Source organism: Pantherophis guttatus, chromosome 4 (genome assembly GCF_059756535.1).
Source record: "Pantherophis guttatus breed Tessera chromosome 4, ASM5975653v1, whole genome shotgun sequence".
NCBI lineage: Eukaryota > Metazoa > Chordata > Lepidosauria > Squamata > Colubridae > Pantherophis > Pantherophis guttatus.
Window position 1 is genome coordinate 52,020,278 of NC_142066.1, and position 18,578 is coordinate 52,038,855.

General features: G+C 39.9%; 1 protein-coding gene across 6 annotated transcripts in view; it reads right to left on the bottom strand.

Annotated features, from left to right (window-relative positions):
• The window catches only part of THRA (thyroid hormone receptor alpha), a 153,933-nt gene that overhangs the window by 30,026 nt on the left and 105,329 nt on the right, over nucleotides 1-18,578 (bottom strand). Inside the window, exons 4-5 of one of the 6 annotated variants that reach the window (XM_060691654.2) lie at nucleotides 11,752-11,850; nucleotides 11,511-11,639 (exon numbers count right to left, since the gene is read on the bottom strand). The exons of 3 other annotated variants lie outside the window; for them this stretch is intronic. In XM_060691654.2, the coding sequence (XP_060547637.1) occupies nucleotides 11,511-11,639; nucleotides 11,752-11,756 (134 nt within the window). In that variant the 5' untranslated portion in view covers nucleotides 11,757-11,850. Of the gene's footprint in view, nucleotides 1-11,510; nucleotides 11,653-11,751; nucleotides 11,851-18,578 lie in introns of those variants that run through there. 2 more of the 6 variants (XM_060691656.2, XM_034415793.3) reach the window with 2 other exon arrangements.

The following is an 18,578-nucleotide window of genomic DNA, read 5'->3' on the forward strand; positions in this document are numbered from 1 at the left end:
TTGTTAATTCGAAAAGAAGTTTCAAATTACAGTATATGGGGGAAAGCCTAATTAAAGCTTATTATAAATTGCTAGGAATACATAATGAAAAGAGATGAGTAAGAGAAGTTCCTGGTGTATTCTATATTCTGTATTATCATATATTTATATATATATATATATATATATATATATATATATATATATATATATATATATATATATATTGATTACTGCCCTAAACTCTAATGAATAATCAAAGAAAATTTATCAAAACTGTCTCTAACCCAATATTCTGAAATTAAATTAACTACTAAAAATCCTATGAACTTTTGAATTTTTCAGTAATTTGAGTACAGTATAGCATACAGTATATATGAGAATTTTTTTTTCTAGTCCAAGAACTGAAAAATTATTTTTACAGAAAAAAATCTTCGAAATAAATCTTAGAAATTTCTGATAATTCTTCCAAGGATTTTAGGCAATTAAAAAGAGCTGAAGGAAAAATGAACTCACACGTATAATTTGTATGCATATATGACTGAGATAAAAATTTTATGTAGATGGAATACTCTTAGGAAAAATAAATTTTTATTATTAAAATATAAAGTATATTTCTCTGCAAAATATGTACTTGTTTTAATAATAAATTACAGGCACTCTTATTTATAACCTTTCATTTAGCCGCCCATTTGAAGTTACAAGAGCATTGAAAAAAGTGATTTACAACCATTAAAACAGTTGCATAGCATCTGTACATTTACATTATTAATATTTGGGTAATTGGCCTGTATTTATGAAGGCTGCATCATCCCACAGTCATGTGATTGCCATTTGCAGCAGTTCCAGTTGACTTCAAACAAGTAAAAGACAAATGGGAGAAGCTGAATTCCCTTAATGACCACTTGACTGACTTAACAACTGCAGTGGTTCGCTTAACTGTGACAAAAAAGATAGTAAAACTTGATGTAACTCACTTAACAACTGCCTTGCTTAGCAATGGCAATTCTGGTACCAACTGTGGTCAAAAATCAAGGACTTCCTGTAAATAGGAACACCTACATGCCCACAATTCAGTGAAAATCTGGCTTTTAATTATTTCAGCTTATCAGATGCTGTGCATTAGAATTCTTTATTGGCCAAGTGTGATTAGACACACAAGGAATTTGTCTCCGGTGCATTATTTTCTAATATAAAGACCAGCACGTTAATCTATAAAATGAACCATTACTTAACAACCCTAGAAATGATCCATTGGAAACGTTCTACTTAACAGGTTCTTTCCACTGTATTGAGCGAAACCTTCCTAAATTCAATTAATAGGAATACCAAAAAATTGAATATTCCTAGCACAATTAGAGAAGGGACAGAATTTATAGTTTCTATTGTGAAGAGTTTAGTATTTCAAAGAATTAGTATGGTTTAGTAGGTTAAGATTTTAGACTAACCAGACTGAAATCTGCTATTGACCAAGGAAATTCTTTTTGTATTTTGAGTTAGTAACTCTCTTCTAATCCAATTTATCTCACTGAGTTGATACGAAGATAAAATGAAGGCAGATCTCTCTATAAACTGCTTTGAATTCCTTGGGGAAAGACAGCATAAAGTAAAGTAAATGCATGAATTTCTCATACTAGATTGAGCTATATGAAACTAGAGAGGCAGTTTGATGTATGATTAAGGCATCAGACTAAAAATTGGGAGACTGGGAGTTCTAGCCCCACCTTGGATATGAAGCCAGCTGGGTGACCTGGGACCAGCCATTTTTTCTCAGCCCTAGAAAAGAGGCAATGGCAAACCACTTCTGAAAAACCTTGCCAAGAAAACTGCAGGAACCTGTCCAAGCATTCCCTTAAAATTGGACACAATTGTACAAAAGAAAAAAAACAAACTTATCCAGCTGCGTTCATAATTATACCAACTTAGCCCTTTGATGAAATCCGGCTGGATCTATCCAGCTTGTGTGAACCAGGAGGGCTGGCAGCGGGAGGCTCTGCCAGGATGTCATTACGTCCCGTTTTTTACCCTCTGTGCATGTGCAGAAGAGGCCCACGCTCACATTTCCGAACTGGTACCGAAGATAAGTGCATTTCACCACTGACTTAGCCCCTAATATCACTCTCGCCCCATCTCAGTTTCAACAGGATTGAGGACAAGGGAAGAAATTATTTTCCAGAAGAAGAAGGCTACAAAGATTAAGCCTAGATGCCATCTAAAATACAGATGGGTTTACTAAGACAAAGGATTTCAAGTTTCATCCAATATATAAGAATATATTCCTTACAACATGTGATCTTGTGTGCAGTTCTGCTGAGCAACTTATTACCCACTGAAAAAAGCAATCCAGCCACTTAATGGGACTGTCCCAAGAGGCCTCCCTCTTGTTGGCCAAGTCTAATGGATCTTTACTGAGGATCTTCAGAAGAGGAAGCAGAGAATAAAAGACACTACTTAATGTGCCAGAGAAGGAAAATATCATACATACAGATTCAAGTCTGATTCTATGCTGGAGCAATAATTGAGATGAAGCACTGCTATTTCTCCCTTATAATACTGGCAGGCTTGTCAGCTAGCAGTTTAGTTTAGGGTGGAAGCAGCAGGTAGATTTCCCATTGTGAGTAGTTAGCATAGCAGTCTGCTCATGGTCACTCCAATTTGCAAAGGCTTGACTTTTCATGGGGAGAGTCTATTATAGTGATACAGGTAACATCTCACCTAGACTTTGAAGTAAATAGATATAGCACTTTATTAGCTTTCTCTGGATACCTGTGGGCTTGATCCATGCTTCTTGACTCTTCAAGGTATCTGAGAGGTACGACGAATTGGAATGAGAGGTAGTTAACGCATCTGTTCAGGAAAGATAGATGCTATTGGTTTTGTGGTATACTCTGCCTGAAAAGATCCTTTTTGGATCTCTTTGTATGGGACAACTATGGCCCTGTATCTAATCACCAATTCTGGGGAATGTTTAGGAGAATGTAGTCAGGGTACAGCAGTAGAACACCTTAGATGAACCAGATTATTGGGCCATTTTCACTTAAGATTCAAGCTTGAATATGGGATGGACTCAGTTTCAGTTGCTCTCTGGATAGCCTTTAAAAGGATTTGAGAAATGTGTCCATCACAGTATTTTTGGATTTCTCAGCAGCCCTCAGCAGCATTGGCCTGGTATCCCTCTTGACCAACAGGGAGGGATTCAGAATTAGAACACTCATTCAGTGACCATTCAAAATTATGGTGGCATTGAACAAGGACCTACGATGGGTTCTCATAATGCAGCTGTCGCACCATCCCATAATCACGTGGGGTGCTTGGCAACTGGCTTGCAATTATAAATCACAGCCTTCCCCAGCCACATGATCACCATTTTTGACCTTCACTGTGGGATTCTGATGCGGAAGGTCAATGGGGAAACCAGCAGGAGATTATAAATGGTAATCTCTTGACTGGGGGATGCTGTGACTGCTCAGAATTTGCCTGATGACAGAAACTGGGATTGCTGCAACTACTATCATAAATTGGTGCATGAAGTTACGTGATAACATGTCTTATAACCACGTTGCTTAGCAAATGAGTTTACAATTCCAATTATTGCTAAGCAAGGACTACCTATACTTCTGCTCTTGCTTCAATGGACAGTTCCACTCGAGGTAGGGGATGACAGAATAACCAAGGAGTTGCTCTCTGTGGAATGCTGCATGGGTCAGTTCGTCTCCTCTGCTTTTTTATATTTACATGAAACTTCTGGGTAGTTTGCTGCCCAAGCAGCAAATGACATTTCGTTGAAATCTTATATCTGATGTCTCTAAAGGGTCTGGATGAGATGTAACAAGTTGAATGGGTTTGCATTGTTTTCACTGAGTGACATCTTCAGAATTGTCATTTGACAGGGCAGTACCACTCCTGAAAGAGCAGGTCAGTGACTCTAGGATCCTTCTGAACCTGCAGCTACTGCTTGATGGTCAGATGGAAGCTGGAGCCAGGGGGCCTTTCTGCAGCAACAGCTGGTATACAAGATGCAGGCTTCCCTGAAGTACAAAGACCTCCTAATGGTTAATTCACACTGTCATCACCACTTGTCCAGATTACTACAATGTGCTTAATACGAGACTGCCTTTGAAGAACATTCAGAAATTTAAACTGCTCCAGAATGCAGCAATCCAGGTGTTGGTTGCTACAGGCCAATATGAGGATTTTCTTTTATCTGTTTATTATGAATATTTTACTGTGAGAAACATTAAACAGAGCAAAATACATGTATGATAATGATTAGTTATAATTAGAAATTCTGCATGACATTAATATCCATTCTCACACTCCACCACTGTGATTTTAATAACTATGGAAGGAGGGTGAAATTTTGACTTATTATTATCATCACCGTCATTACAACTTACGCAGGGAATAGACTCTTCTTCATTAAATAGCCTGGGTTTGTCTCCCCCAACAGAGTGAGTAAGTGTGCAGAAATGCATGTCTCTCCACTAGCTTTTCCTTCCAAAATAAATTCCAAAGACAAAATGTCCTTTTTGGCCTAGATCAAAACCAACAACAAACGATGACCTCATCTGAAGCTCCACCAATCATCTGCCAATCCAAGCACTCTCATTTGCATGTTGATATCTTATTGGCAGCTGTGGTGCTAAATGGAATGAAGGAGGCGGAGCGAGGAAGACACCCTGTTGGACCTCTTTGCAACCTGCATATTCATAAAGCACTGAATTGGGAGGGGGAGACCCACGTTTCTGCAGTTTCATACACTTCAATTAAAAAACGTATCCTCACCTTATTTGCAAACTATTTTTAAAAACTTGGGAAAGAGAAATGTTTTTAGTGATTTCTGAAATCACCCAATAAGACTGAGCTCAGGTAGGTCTCTTTAGGTAAAAGGTCCCATGAAGTCATAACAGATAACATCCTATGAACAAGACATAAATGCATCAAATGCAGCTCAAATGCCAGGAAGCAAAGCAGGATTAAGAGCAAGAAAGGTGCAGCAATAGATAATAGTAATAATACATAGCCATAAACCCCCAAAATGGTTGTTAGAGCATGAAATATTCTGGAAAAGGATTTACAAGAAATGAAAAATAGCTTTCATTCGGCAGCCACGGTGTCAACTGATCACGTGGAAGCACAATTTGCTTTGACTTGGCTATCACAATTGTGATGGGAAGAACCATGTGTGAGATTTCCATACCAGGAATGGTTTGAAATTGAAGGTAACAGCATCTAGGCTCCCTATAAAACACTACCCATTAGGTAGGGCAATTTTACCCTAGATTCAGGAATTGGATCTCAGGGATAACTTCATCTTTCTTTTCTTCTGCTGCTAGGATTCCCCATATTTTTAGTCTAATCCCAAGCAAGATAACTATTTGCCTGTGCTTGGATTGTACCACTCAGACAACAGGGAGGCACTTGCACAATTTAATACTTCTCTATAGGGAAATACTCCCTTAGCATGAAAAGTTATATTTAACAGAAAATGAGTTCATTTTGCCCTTACCAACCCACCCCAAAAGACACACTTTTGTTTACATGAGGATATTTATAGTTAAATGGAATGGAAACCCTCAGTGATGTGAGCTCCCATCTATAATACAAAGTGATCCAGCCCCAATGCAGGTTTATGCGGCGGTAAGAACCAGGGCTTGCACATCTGTCTCATAGGCATTTCAACAGATCCAGCCAAATGTAGCCTTAATGCTTGAATTTCAGCAACAGGATATGCAAAAGGAAAATATATATTTTTAAAAAATTAAAGCTGTTTGTCAGGGAAGCAGCCCCCAAACAGCACAGGCTGGCAGAGTGTACGTGCACTCTTTGAGCAAACATTACATATCAGCATGTACACAATGCAGCTTCTAAAAAAAGACTATCGTGACTGCAAAGCTGAGGGGGAAGGCAAGACTGGTACAACCAGACTGATACCCCTCCCCATTTCTAAAGCACCCAACAGGATGTCCTCTCATCCACGTAAAGCTTATAGGCACGGCTTGTACCAGGAGTTCCTGGAACCAGTGCCAGACTATGCTCTCTCGGCTGTTCCTCACAACCGCTTGCATGACGGTGCTTGGCCCTCTGCCAGCAAGGGAGGCCAGGACGGCACCTGAGGACAGTATGTGCCATCAGCAGAACACGAAAGAAAGGCACAGAGATTCTTCCTTATAGCTTTTGGGATTCCCCAGAGAGGTCGGAGGGGAGAAGAGGAAGAGCAGGGAATGCAATAAATTGTTTTGATCTGGGAGCCAGGTTCTAGGGAAGGAAAAGAGACAGAATAGCCCTGTGAACTCCAGGAATGGAAAGGGAAGGAAGAAAGACTTGGAAGAGATTCTGGTTTGAAATATTTGTGTGCTAGAATTGAGACAGTGAGCTTTGGTTGCCAAGTTCAAATCTTCCCTGAATGTAAAATTCAATAAGAAGTTTGAGTCATCACCATCTCTTAGATTTAGAGTTGTTGTATATGGATACTATGGGATGGATAAGGCAACCCTGTGTGCCATGCTGCATATTTTGAAGAGAAAAATAAGGTGGGTTTTTTAATAAACATAGCAGGTAAATATATATGTAGCAACTATCTCCCCCACCCCACCACTACATACATTTACAACCAGCATCCCAACTAGAATATTCTATCAAACAATATCAAACTTGTTCCCTCATTGCACGATGATCTATTGTGGAAAACTGGATATTCAATCCATATATAGTCACTTGTTGGGATGGGAAACTACAGAAATCAAATGAATAAATAAAGCTATAATTGCTCAGATAATGGCTGTGAAGAGAATACCCTATGTGGAAATAGTTCTTTTTATGATGGCCAAACTCATTTTAATAAAATGTAAACCAACCCCCCCCCTCTTTATGAAAGAAGGATACATAACTCAAGAATAATGAATCTCTCAGATGGGCAAAACCAGAGAAGAATAGAGCATTTTACCTCAAACTTGTAAGCAAATCCTATTCCTTAGTGTTTGTGTATACTAGTCAATTATCAATGAACTAGGTGCTCAAAACCTAAATAACTCAGGGCAAGTTATGCCAACATATGAAAAATATCACCAATTGGAAGAGCAAAATCCCAAAACCAAACACATAACCATTCTGACAAACAAAACAAAAAAATAATGAAATTAAAAAATATCTCCACAATCATCCTATTCTCAAGACCTGGAAAAATAACCAAGACTTCAATAATTTCCTGAAGCACATATGGGATCCACATGAATTTTGAGGACAGAGGGCAAAATGTCCAACAGAGTAAGTGCGCTTCTTGGGTTGTGTAACATGACATTGTTTAATTGACAGGACTCATAAGTCCTGTTACACGGAATTGGACATGCAAGGACAACTGGACACAAGCTGTGCATCAAATCATTAGGCCCTATGACAGTGATGGCGAACCTTTTTAGCACCAAGGGCCCAAACCAGGATGTGTGCATGTGCGTGCACGCGCCGGAGCGCAAGAAACCAGAAAACCATCTGGTTTTCAAGTTTCTGGTGCTCCGGTGCACATGTTGAAGAGCAGCTGGTGACAGTTCATGTGCCCAGAGAGGGCTCTGTGTGCCACCTCTGGCACATGTGCCATACGTTCACCATCACAGCCCTATGACATGAAATGGCTTTAAAGGTGATAACTAGCACCTTGAATTGAAAATGGAAGTCAGCTGCCAACCAGTGCAGTACACAAAGCAGAAGGGTCACATAGGCATAAAATGATACCTCCATGTCCTTGCTGCCACATTCTGGACCAGCTGTAGTTTTGGAATGGTCCTTAAAGGTAGCCCAATAAATAGCATGATAAAATAATCCAATCATGAAGTGGCTAAGGCCGTGTGGGCATGCCAGCTCAGCTCTGGCGCGCATGTGCACGCTGGCCAGCTGATTTTCGGGCTTACTGGGCCCACCAGAAGTAGGGAAACAGGCTATTTCCTGCCTCTGGAGGGCTCCAGATCCTCTCTATGCATCTGTAGAGGGTGAAAACAGCCTTTCCAACTCCCTCGGAGGCCCTCCGGAGACCTAAAAGGGCCCATTTCCCAACTCCCGGTGGGACAGGAAGTGACTTTTTTGCTGTCCCCGGCCTCCAGAGACTCCTACAGAGGGAATGGGAAAGGTTGTTTTCACCCTTTCCAGATGCATAGAGAGGATCTGGAGCCAGGTAAGAAAGAAAAATGGGCCTACCAGGCCATTGCGTGCCAGGAGCAGGGGGTGAAGGGGGGTTGCACGCGCATGTGCAGAGGGGGGCGCATAGAATTATGGTGTAGGCACGCGCACGCATGAACCTCCCCCACCCCCCTCTCCTGGCATGCAATGGCAAAAAGGTTAGCCATCACTGGTCTAGGGCATAAGTGACAGTCTCAAGGTCCTCCAGTAAAAGCTACAAACGTATTTGTGTGAAGGCCCCCTTTGCCACAGTTTTGGACCAGGAGCTGAAAATCCAAGAAAAAAGCCAGATTGTGCCCAAATTTCATATGAAGAGCTGCAACCCTACTGAGGATCAACAATAGGATCCCTCTAGATGCAGGAAGCCAAACAGACATAGCCGCTTTGTCGTGTAAGAATTGAATCTGAATCCTGTACATGTCTTCCTTTTCAGACATTTATAGCTTCCAGACATTGGCTTAGGACTCTGATGCATTGCTTGGCTGGCCAGGTGTCAAGATTGTTGGGAATCATTCACATATTAATGATATGTGATCTCAAATTGGTAGATGACTTCACTTAGCAGTTTTATGTAGATACTACACAGAAGGGGAGAAAAGTGTCAAGCTCTGCAGCACCTCGCAGCTGAGGGGCCATGGTGTGATCGCTCCCCACCTACCAATACAACTGAAGCCAGTCATAAAAAAAGGAGGAAAATTACTGTAAAATTGTGTCTTCCATCCCTAAACCCTAAGGCCAGTTCAAAAGGATTGAACAATTGACAATACTGGAAGCGACTGAGAGAATAAGAAGCATGAAAATAGATACATTACACCCATCCTAGCTTTGACCCAGGGCATTAACAAGAGAGACCAATGCTATCACTATACTAAATAATTCTTCTAGGGTCCTTTTGAGCTAGAGACCAATACCGTCTCCACCATGTTGCCAAGAAAGGGAAGGTTAGAGACTGGAAGATAAGATTCAAGTCTGTTTTCTTAAAGACAGAACATAGCTATCTCCTTCAAGGATGAGTTGATCACCTCCTCAAAGAAACTAACATCATCACATAAATTCAACCACAGGTCATCTCTCAGGTGGCTTTAGCCATCCAGGAGAGATCAGGATCTAACAAACAGGTGGGTGAAGAAAACAGGTGGCTAAAGAACCCTAACAAAACTCAAACAAAAGAGGTGGCTAAAGAACCCTATCCAGTTTCTTAGGGATCACAGAACTAAAGTTGCTTCAAATAGCAGTAAAATCAGGGGTGGGTTCTAAATTTTTTTACTACTGGTTCTGTGGGCGTGGCTTATTTTATGGGCGAGGCTTGATGGTCATGTGACAATTATTTAGGATTTAGCAGAGGTACTGGTCTACCAGGTTTTTAACTGCTTGCAGAGCTGCACCAATCTACCCATTTATTTTTTGCAGGCACTGATCTACTCATGTATTTTTGCAGGCACTGATCTACTCATATATTTTTGCAGGCACTGGTCTACTCATGTATTTTTGCAGGCACCGGTCTACTCATTTGTTTTCTTTTAACACTGATCAGCTGTAGGGCGGCCCTTTGAAGCCCCGCGGCAAGAGTTTAAACAGTTTTTTCCCTCTAGCCATCAGCTGGGACTCAGGAGGCAGCAATAGATTGGGGGTGGGGCCAAATAAAAGATAAGAATAACGCGGGGGTGGGGGTGGGTGTGGGCAGAACTGGTTCGGTGACATCATATCATCACCGCTACCGGCTCGGAAGAACCGGGCCAAACCGGGAGGAACCCACCACTGAGTAAAATGCCTTGTCCTGGGCACCTCAAGTGAATTATGTCCAATTGGAGCCCAACCGTTTGCAAATTGACCAAGTAACAAGACTATTCCCCACAGCAGGTCTGCAGATAGTCCTGCAGCCCTCCCCAGCAGTGACAATCTCCCTAAGCACGAATGCTGGATAAACACTTGGCCACTTTTATCACTATAATGTAATATCTAATACAGGCTCTTAATCATGCTTGATGATTTTTCATCTTTCTCCCATAGCACATCAGGCATCTCTTCTTGCACCTCATTTGATGGAACTCCTCAGAAAACCAAGGCACACCTAGCAGGAAAAGGGAAACCTCAAAAGGGCAATCTAGTCTGAGTCTCCAGCTGCATGTCCATCCTGAGTTGCAACTAGAGTCTCAGTTGAACTTCTAGCATAGATCCAGAAAAGGATCCCCCCCAACGTTTTTGTAATTTATACAAACATATACTCCGTCTTGTGCAATAAGTGAGAAACTATTTACACACCCTCTAACTTACATTTATCACAGAACGTAGGAATCTGGAAACAATATTATAAGCATTCCAGAAAGGAAAGCATTTTGTAGTCAGTTTTCAAAATCCCTCCCTTGCTTCCTATCTTAAGATTCTTAACAGAATACATAGGGAGAATGCTTGCTAAATAACATTTGTCTGGAACTTCTCTCTCATGGTTCTGCCTTTTGACCATCTGAAGAGTGCATTTTATTGATCTTATCAGCCCCATGTAATTTCATCTCAAGATCAAGGATCCAACGGAAATTTAAGTCCCAGTAATCCTCATTTGAAAATTAAGCAGAGGTCAAGTTCCTGATGCTAATCTAAACAGAGGGCAAAGATATTTGTTGGCAGAATTTTAGGGGAAGGCTGCTGAATGTAAACACACATCAGGCAAAATGTGAACAAATCCAAACCCTTGGATTCTCCCAACTCTTGCAAAATCACACATTTTGGGAAGAGGTCAATACCAGTTCTTTGCAGCAGGTGGCAGTATGGCTTACTCATATTAGCTCCGCCCAGAATATGATTGGAGAAAAGTGTATCCTAGTCACTAACATTACTAAACATTTTATTCATTTACTCATTAACATTTCACCTAGCATTGGCTATCAAGTCTTATCAAGTCCATATTCAGAACCGCATAGGTCAAAAAGGCATCTCATGATGGCTGACTTTGCATACAACATGCAAATCAGTCAGTGGAAAGTCAGTGGAAGGCTCAACCTTTGTCAGTTGTGTGAGAGAGAGAGGGAAAGAGAGAGAGAGAGAGGAAGGGAGGGAGGGAGGGAGAGAGAGATTGAGATTATTTGGTATCATTTTCTGTCCTCCAGATCATACACATCATGGATTTAAGAGACTAATCCATATAGGTACACAGAAAAGCCTAAAGTCCATATATATATATATAGCTCAGGATATTTATAAATGGGCTGTATGAACAAACTGACTGCCTCCAAGCTCTTTAGCTATATCATACAGTTAATTTCTGTCCTTCATATAAGAGCATGAGTTCTGAAACAGGAAGTACTGTATCCTATTATTACATTCCTGGGTCAATTAATCATGGTGGCTTTAGGCAAGTGTCTCACCTGTCTTTTAGCCAAGCCCAACCTTCAAAACTTTCCAGGAGTGATGGGTGTTGAAGTTGGGTATTTTTGAATGATGTCTGATTAGATGAGTTGGAGGCTAGAGTAACCTGCTCATATGCACAAGGTAAGCTGAAAGACATTAATACAGGAGGCTCTCATTCCATCACTTCCCAATGAATACCCTGAAAGAAGTCATTTACAAGTTGGAATTGCCAATGATCTGTTCCTTGAATTGAGTTACCTCATTCCTCTAATTGTAAAGGCCAGAGTTGGTTAGGAGAACGAGACCGGCTAACTTCAGATATGTCACCTTGAGCTCCTTACACAAAGAGAGGATTACCTGTATGATCAAAAGAAATATTAACATATATTTCATTGTGATGAATTTGGGCAAAAGTGGGCAGCCCCCGAGGCTGGGGCAAGATTTCCACAGACTAGAGGATGAGGCATTGGCTTGCATGAACCCAACTTTGAAGTCAACCGTTGCTGGATTCCTTATGCCTAGTGTTGTTATTAAGTAGAGCCCTTAGTGCTCTGTGAGTTTGTTCATTTGCACTTCTATTGGTTATTAAGATTGTGAATGCATGTTCTTTTAGAGTCTGAGACAATACTAATGCTTTGTGCTTATACGTGTCTGGCATGCCAACTTTACCATTGAGGAAAACATTGGTACTGCCCTTTTTCAGATCGCTGTCACTAGTTACAGAGTGAAGGGGTTGCATGATTGCTATTCAAATCTATTCCACATGACCTTTATCTGCATCTCTCAATTTCTTCTGGCATGATGTTGCCTAATTAGATGCCCACCCCCCACCCCAGAGAATAAGCTATGGAACAGGGCTGCCATCTAGTGGCCAGGTGTGTTCATCACCAGAAACTAACCACATACAGATATATTTGGAGGGGGTGGGGAAGTGCCTGGAGGAAAAAAAGCATTTTTTAGGTTACCACTCACAAGATGAAGTCTCTCTTCCTGCTGCTGGAAAGCTCTTAAGCTCATAAATGAACATTGGTTTCAAAAACTAAAGCACGGAGATATAGCTAGCCTGAAATATAATTTAAAAATTAGATTTTTAGATCTAGAACTGGAGAGCCAGTTTGGTCTAGTGCAGAGCTGAGTATTTGATGGCTCCTGGGCCACATCTGGCCCTTTGGCTGTCCTTGTCCAACCCACCCATCCATTGAGGTGAACTGGAACTTAGAAAACAACTTGCAGAAGGGCAAGAAGAGAAATTACTTTTCTGTGCCACTTGCCCCTTGGCTGGTGAAGCCTGAGGAGATGATGGAGATGGCAGCCATCATGTAAAGTGACCTGGGGTTAGCCACCAACCACCACCTTTTTGAAGTGCAGCCTTGAGGGCGAGTGAGTGGAACGCAGCCAGCAGCTATTGGTTCAGCCCTCCACAACAGTTCCCATTCCTCGTGTGGCCCTTGGGAACATTAATTGCCCAGCCCTGGTTAACCACCTCTAATGGTTAAGGCACCAAGCTAGAAATCAGGAAACTGTTCTAGTTCTGTCTTAGACGTGAAAGTCATCCAGATAACTTTGGGTGACTCACTTTTTCTCACCCAACCCTTTCTCACAGGGTTACTGTGGCATTGAAAACATGAGAAGAGGAAGGAATATGACTGCTGACTCTGAAAATCAAACATGAAGGATGAAAAAAAAAACTTTTTAAAAGGCATAATATAATATAAATCTATAGTATAAATCAGTTTGCCACCAACAAAAAAACCCACCAAAAGAATTACAGACTATTGCAACTGCAACCATCAGTTGAAGTCACATTTCCCAGCCAGGATGGAAACAAAGTTAAAAAACAGATAAATGAAGACTTTGTCTTTCCAGGTATATCTCTTTTTAAAAAAATCATCAACAATGCAATCATATATCGTAGAGTTTAAATTCAGGGAAACCTAAATAATGGTGCTAATTTTAATCATACATACATAAATAAAATACTTGGAATCCATGTGGTGCTTTCCCTACATTATTCCCTACACTTAAAAGTTGATAGTAACTATATTAGTATCAATTTCTTCCTGCTGTAATAACAAGCAGGAGAGTTTAGTTATATATGGCAAAATTTGAACAGTGAAGTTCCCATTTCTGCTTCCATCGTCTGGAAACAAGAGAAGAAACTCAGTTACTGCCGCATTAAGTTTTGGTTGTGACCTAATTTCATTTATTAAAATTCTTTTAAATTAAAAAAATGGAAAGTTAGCAGGCTGCAAAGCGAAGGCCAGTTTAACAGTAATCCTTCTTTCTAACAATACTTCTTGGTCCTACACAGACCCCTGTGGCATAGTTAGAAAATAAAGAAGTACATGTTGTCACATATAGTTTCATGTACTTTCTTCGGGGTATAAGCTTTCTATAACTGGCCACAGCTATTATGGCAATTACCCTGTTTCCCCCAAAATAAGACATCCCCTGATAATAAGCCCAATCGGGCTTTTGAGCGCATGGCAATAAGGCCAAGTGCTTATTTCAGGGTTCAAAAAAATATAAGACAGGGTTTTATTTTCGGGGAAACCTGGTATTTTAAGAAGGTACCTCTAAAACACCTCAAAATTCAAAGGTAGGAACTCTATTCTACATGATTTGGAAACAGCTTATTGGAGAGGTGGGAGACAGAAATTATCCCATTCAGGCCTGTTCTGAAAATACCGTTCTATCATCAACACATGAATCACATGGTTTTCTTGGAGATGGCTCCTAGGTTCTGAGCTTCCTTGCCATGACAGACCTGGTTAGCTTTATCCTTACAGATCTACATCAGTCAATACAGGCATTTTAACTTTAATTTGGAAAGGATTTTGCCCCATATGCTGATCTCTAAATATGAGGCAATTGAGCATTTTTTAAAAAAAATCAAATTGCTTTTATACAGTTTTTATAACTTTTGTCTTATTAATAATAACTTTATTGTCATTGTATGTGTATACACAGTATACCCATACAACCCATACCCATACCCATATGTTATTGTTGTATGTTATAAATTATATTAAATTTATATTGTTAAAAGTTGCCTGCAACCCCATTTGGTGAAAAGATAGAATATAAATCTGACAAACAAACAAATTCTGAGCAATCCTTTCTTCTAGAGTTCTCTGAATTTCTTGCTAGCCCCCAACTAACAGTGAAAAAACTCAAAAGCCTGCAAAGAAGTCCACTTCAATATAATTTTTTTATATAATTCTAACCCCAATTCACTTTCTTGTATCTTTATAGAGGGTTTATAGCCTATAGCAATTTACTCACATTCTGTGTTTCCATCGGGTTCTTTTCAGTCTTCTTTTTCCATCCTTAACTTGATTTCTCCATTTAGCTCTACAGTATCAGATTTATCCTCCTGACTGAATCTTGGCAGACCCAGTACCAACTTCCAATTAGGCAAAGAACAAATACTGAAAACCAAGACCGGTAGCAGTCTTGAGGCTGAACTACCAGCTACGTTCCTATCAAGAACAGAAATGATAGACCTGGAAACTGCCTTTGCTCAATTAGCAGCCTGATGTGTGTGTTTGGGGAGGGGGCAGTACATCCTGAAGGACAGAAGGTACACATGGATTAAATTAAGTTACTCCCTAACTTTAAGTAACTCTCTAATTTAAGTTACTCCATAAGTACCTTCCCTGTCCTTCTAATTCCCTGTCCTTCCAATTATTGCAAACAAGAGCAAAATAGCTTAATTCTGAAGAGATTTGCCAGTATTACATTGAAGGACCTTGAGCAAAGTCAGTATTTCCTCAGGCGTTTATAAAAACAGAAATTGCCTCTTTGTGAAGTGATCACTACGAGAAAATGGCAAAAAACAGAAAGCAAAAACTGTGTTGTAAACTTCAGAGTTTGAGAGATGAGAGAATTCCAAAACAGTTTGGTCCACCATCCTTGCTTAACTATTCTGGCTGCCAATACTTCATGCCAGCAAAGTCTGGGCAAACAGAGGCAGCAATACAACTGCCTGACAGACAGGCAGTCTCGGCAGCAAAAGACACCTGCTGCGTTGTGGGGCTCAAGAGGGTCCAGTCCCTGCCAGTGTCAGAGAATGGGTTCATTATCCTAACTATCCCCACCTCTACTTGGCACTTCCAGATGCCACAGACAGAGGGATAAACAGACCCAGCTTGCAGCCTGGCACACATGGAGACAAGCCCTTCTTAGGAGTGGAAGTAGACAAAATCACAGTTGTTCTGGCTAGCAAATAAATGGGACCGAGAACCACACAATTCTCTCCCTTTCTCACTCATACACATAGCCACACAAGCATAAACAACATATGGTTTGAGTCAAAGGATATTGGTGAACTTGAATGATGCAATAAATTGGATCAGCATCTATGAGAATTACTATAATGCAGTGGATTCAAATATAATACAGGAATTTGCATCATATCAGACTCCCTATTTACATCAGATTTCTCAAGGTAATCTCTCTCCCCCCACCTACCCCAGTTGTTGGCTGTTATAATTTGCCAGACAGACTGGATATTGACTCTGTAGTCCAATATATTTCAAGAACATCAGCTGTGGAAGAGCTGGCCTTTAGGAAATAAATATTTGCACTGATGTCATTTACTCAACTCTGTTTTTCAACATCTAGAACAGGGGTGTCAAATTCACAACGACACATCGTCATGTGATGTATCACAACTTTCCCACCTCCCTTTGCTAAAACGAGTAGGCGTGGCCAGCATGTGACACATCCAGCCTGCAGGTCATGAGTTTGACACCTCCGATCTAGAAGAAACTTGCTAGAGGAAAGTATTCTGAACATTGCATTGATATGCAATCAACATGTGGATGATCCGCAAAATTGGCTCAGATTGTTCTCAAAAACTAGTTTAGAAGAAACATGGATGTAGAAGCAGGACCAATGAAGATATATCCTTGATGGACTTCCATCTGTGATCTGGGTTTCCTTTAAGCCTCAGTGATAATTGGAAATCTGCTCAGAAATCTGGGGTTGATGGCCAGAAGTATTTTTTAGAAGCTTATGCTGCTATGTCAGATGTGACTTAAGAGCTGAGGTGGTGCAGTGGTTAGAGTGCAGTACTGCAGCTACTTCAGCTGACTGCTAGTTCAGCAGATCAGTGGATCAAATCTCACCGGCTCAAGGTTGACTCAGCCTTCCATCTTTCTGAGGTGGGTAAAATGAGGACCCAGATTGTTGGGGGCAATATGCTATTTAGTATACTGTCTTTGGTGTAAGCCGTCCAGAGTCCTCGGAGAGTGGGCGGCATAGAAATATGACTAATAAAAAAAATTGTCACAGAACTGAACATGTTCCAGTTATTCATAGTAAAATCCAAGCTGGGTTATTGGTTTTATTAGGTAACTAGTTCAGGAAATTAGGTCTGTACAAAATGAAAAAGGCTTCATAAATAATTTGGTCAAGTGGTTTGGGTATGTTTGCATCTATCTGCAATTTTGTTTTACAGGAACTGTATCATTCTGCAGTAATGGAAGGTAACTATATGATCCAGAGAAAAGATAAAGCTATTTTAAAGAGTCACAGACAAATGCCACATTTGTACTCCCAAATAGTCTCAATTATGTCTGAATACTCCTAAAATAGCCTCTTGGATATTGGTGACTGGCTTACATGGAATCAGTAAGGTTTATACTTACAGCAGTGATGAATACATTTTCAAGTTCATTTCATCTTTTAATTTTTAACAATTTAAATTATTTGGGTCCAAATAATTAAGGATTGACTACTTTCATCTAAAGTGCCTGCATTCTGAAGATATATTTATCTCTATGTGGTATAAATGGAAGTCATCATAGTAGCAGATACTGTTTAAAAAAAAAAATCTTTTTGATAGTGACCTCACATCCGTAGAGCAAGCTTCAGGCCCCTTGTCGACAGATTCACTGGAAAGCTCTGAATACATGTATTTTCAGTAGCAATTTCATGACTTCTATTTTTGCACTGTTGGTCTTATTGGTAATTAATTTTTAAATTAATGCTATTTGTACTGCATTTTTATTATACAGATGGCTGGATGTGCTTACAGGTAGCTATAGAAATTAAATAAATTCACAATAAAATTTTAAAATAGCAATTATTTCTATATTTTTGCATTCATTTTCATGGAGAAGGGGTTTACATTATTTGTTTTGAAGCAGGAATCCCTTAAACCTGGCTATTATGGACAACTCTCAATCCTTCCATTCCCTTTTTAGGCAAGATGGTAGAGGCCTAGATTCTAGACAGGGTGGATAAAAATCAATGATTTTTTTAAAAAAAATCAGATTTTTTTAATTTAAATCGAATTTTTTTTATTTAAATCGGATTTTTTTTTATTTTTATCGAATTTATTTTAATAAAAAACTTTTGGGGTAAAAATCTATCGTAAGATAGTTTTCTATTTAAGATACATAAATAATTTAGTTTATTCAGCATGAAATGGAGCTTAGTTATGTAGCATGAGGCTGTATATTCTGCAACACTGGGACTATCGGTGAGTCAACAGTGGGTCAAAGGAGTAGCAGAGATGACAATTGCTCTTTAAAAATTATGATTTAAATCGAGTTGATTTAAATCAAGCTTTTTTACTAGTGATTTAAATCATGATTTAAATTGTGATTTAAATCAACTTGATTTAAATCAAATCCACCCTGGTTCTAGATAAAGCAGATTGGATCCTTTTCAATCAACTTTCTGACTGGAATCAAGATAAGATTAGCTGCACTCGCAAATGACCTATGATGGAGTGAGATTTTGCTGGTGTTGCTGGATCTCTTAACCGTCCTTGATAATGTTAATCATAGTGTCTCCTTGTGGACCACCTAGGGATTCTTATTCTCCCTCCATCAGTGGTTCCAATTAATTTGGGGGGAGAAGAGGCGGAGCTGCTATTTCTCTGTTGTGGAGTGTTGTAGGGTTGACCTTCCACCTCCTTTTCTCATAAGATTTAATATCTACATGAAGCTGTGAGGAAGGTCATCAATCTGGTTGTTAATAATATCCAGCTGTGTATCTCCATCCCAGATAACACTGAAGATACAGTTAGCCATCTACCTCTATGCCTGAAAGCCATTAGTATTTAGGTAGGA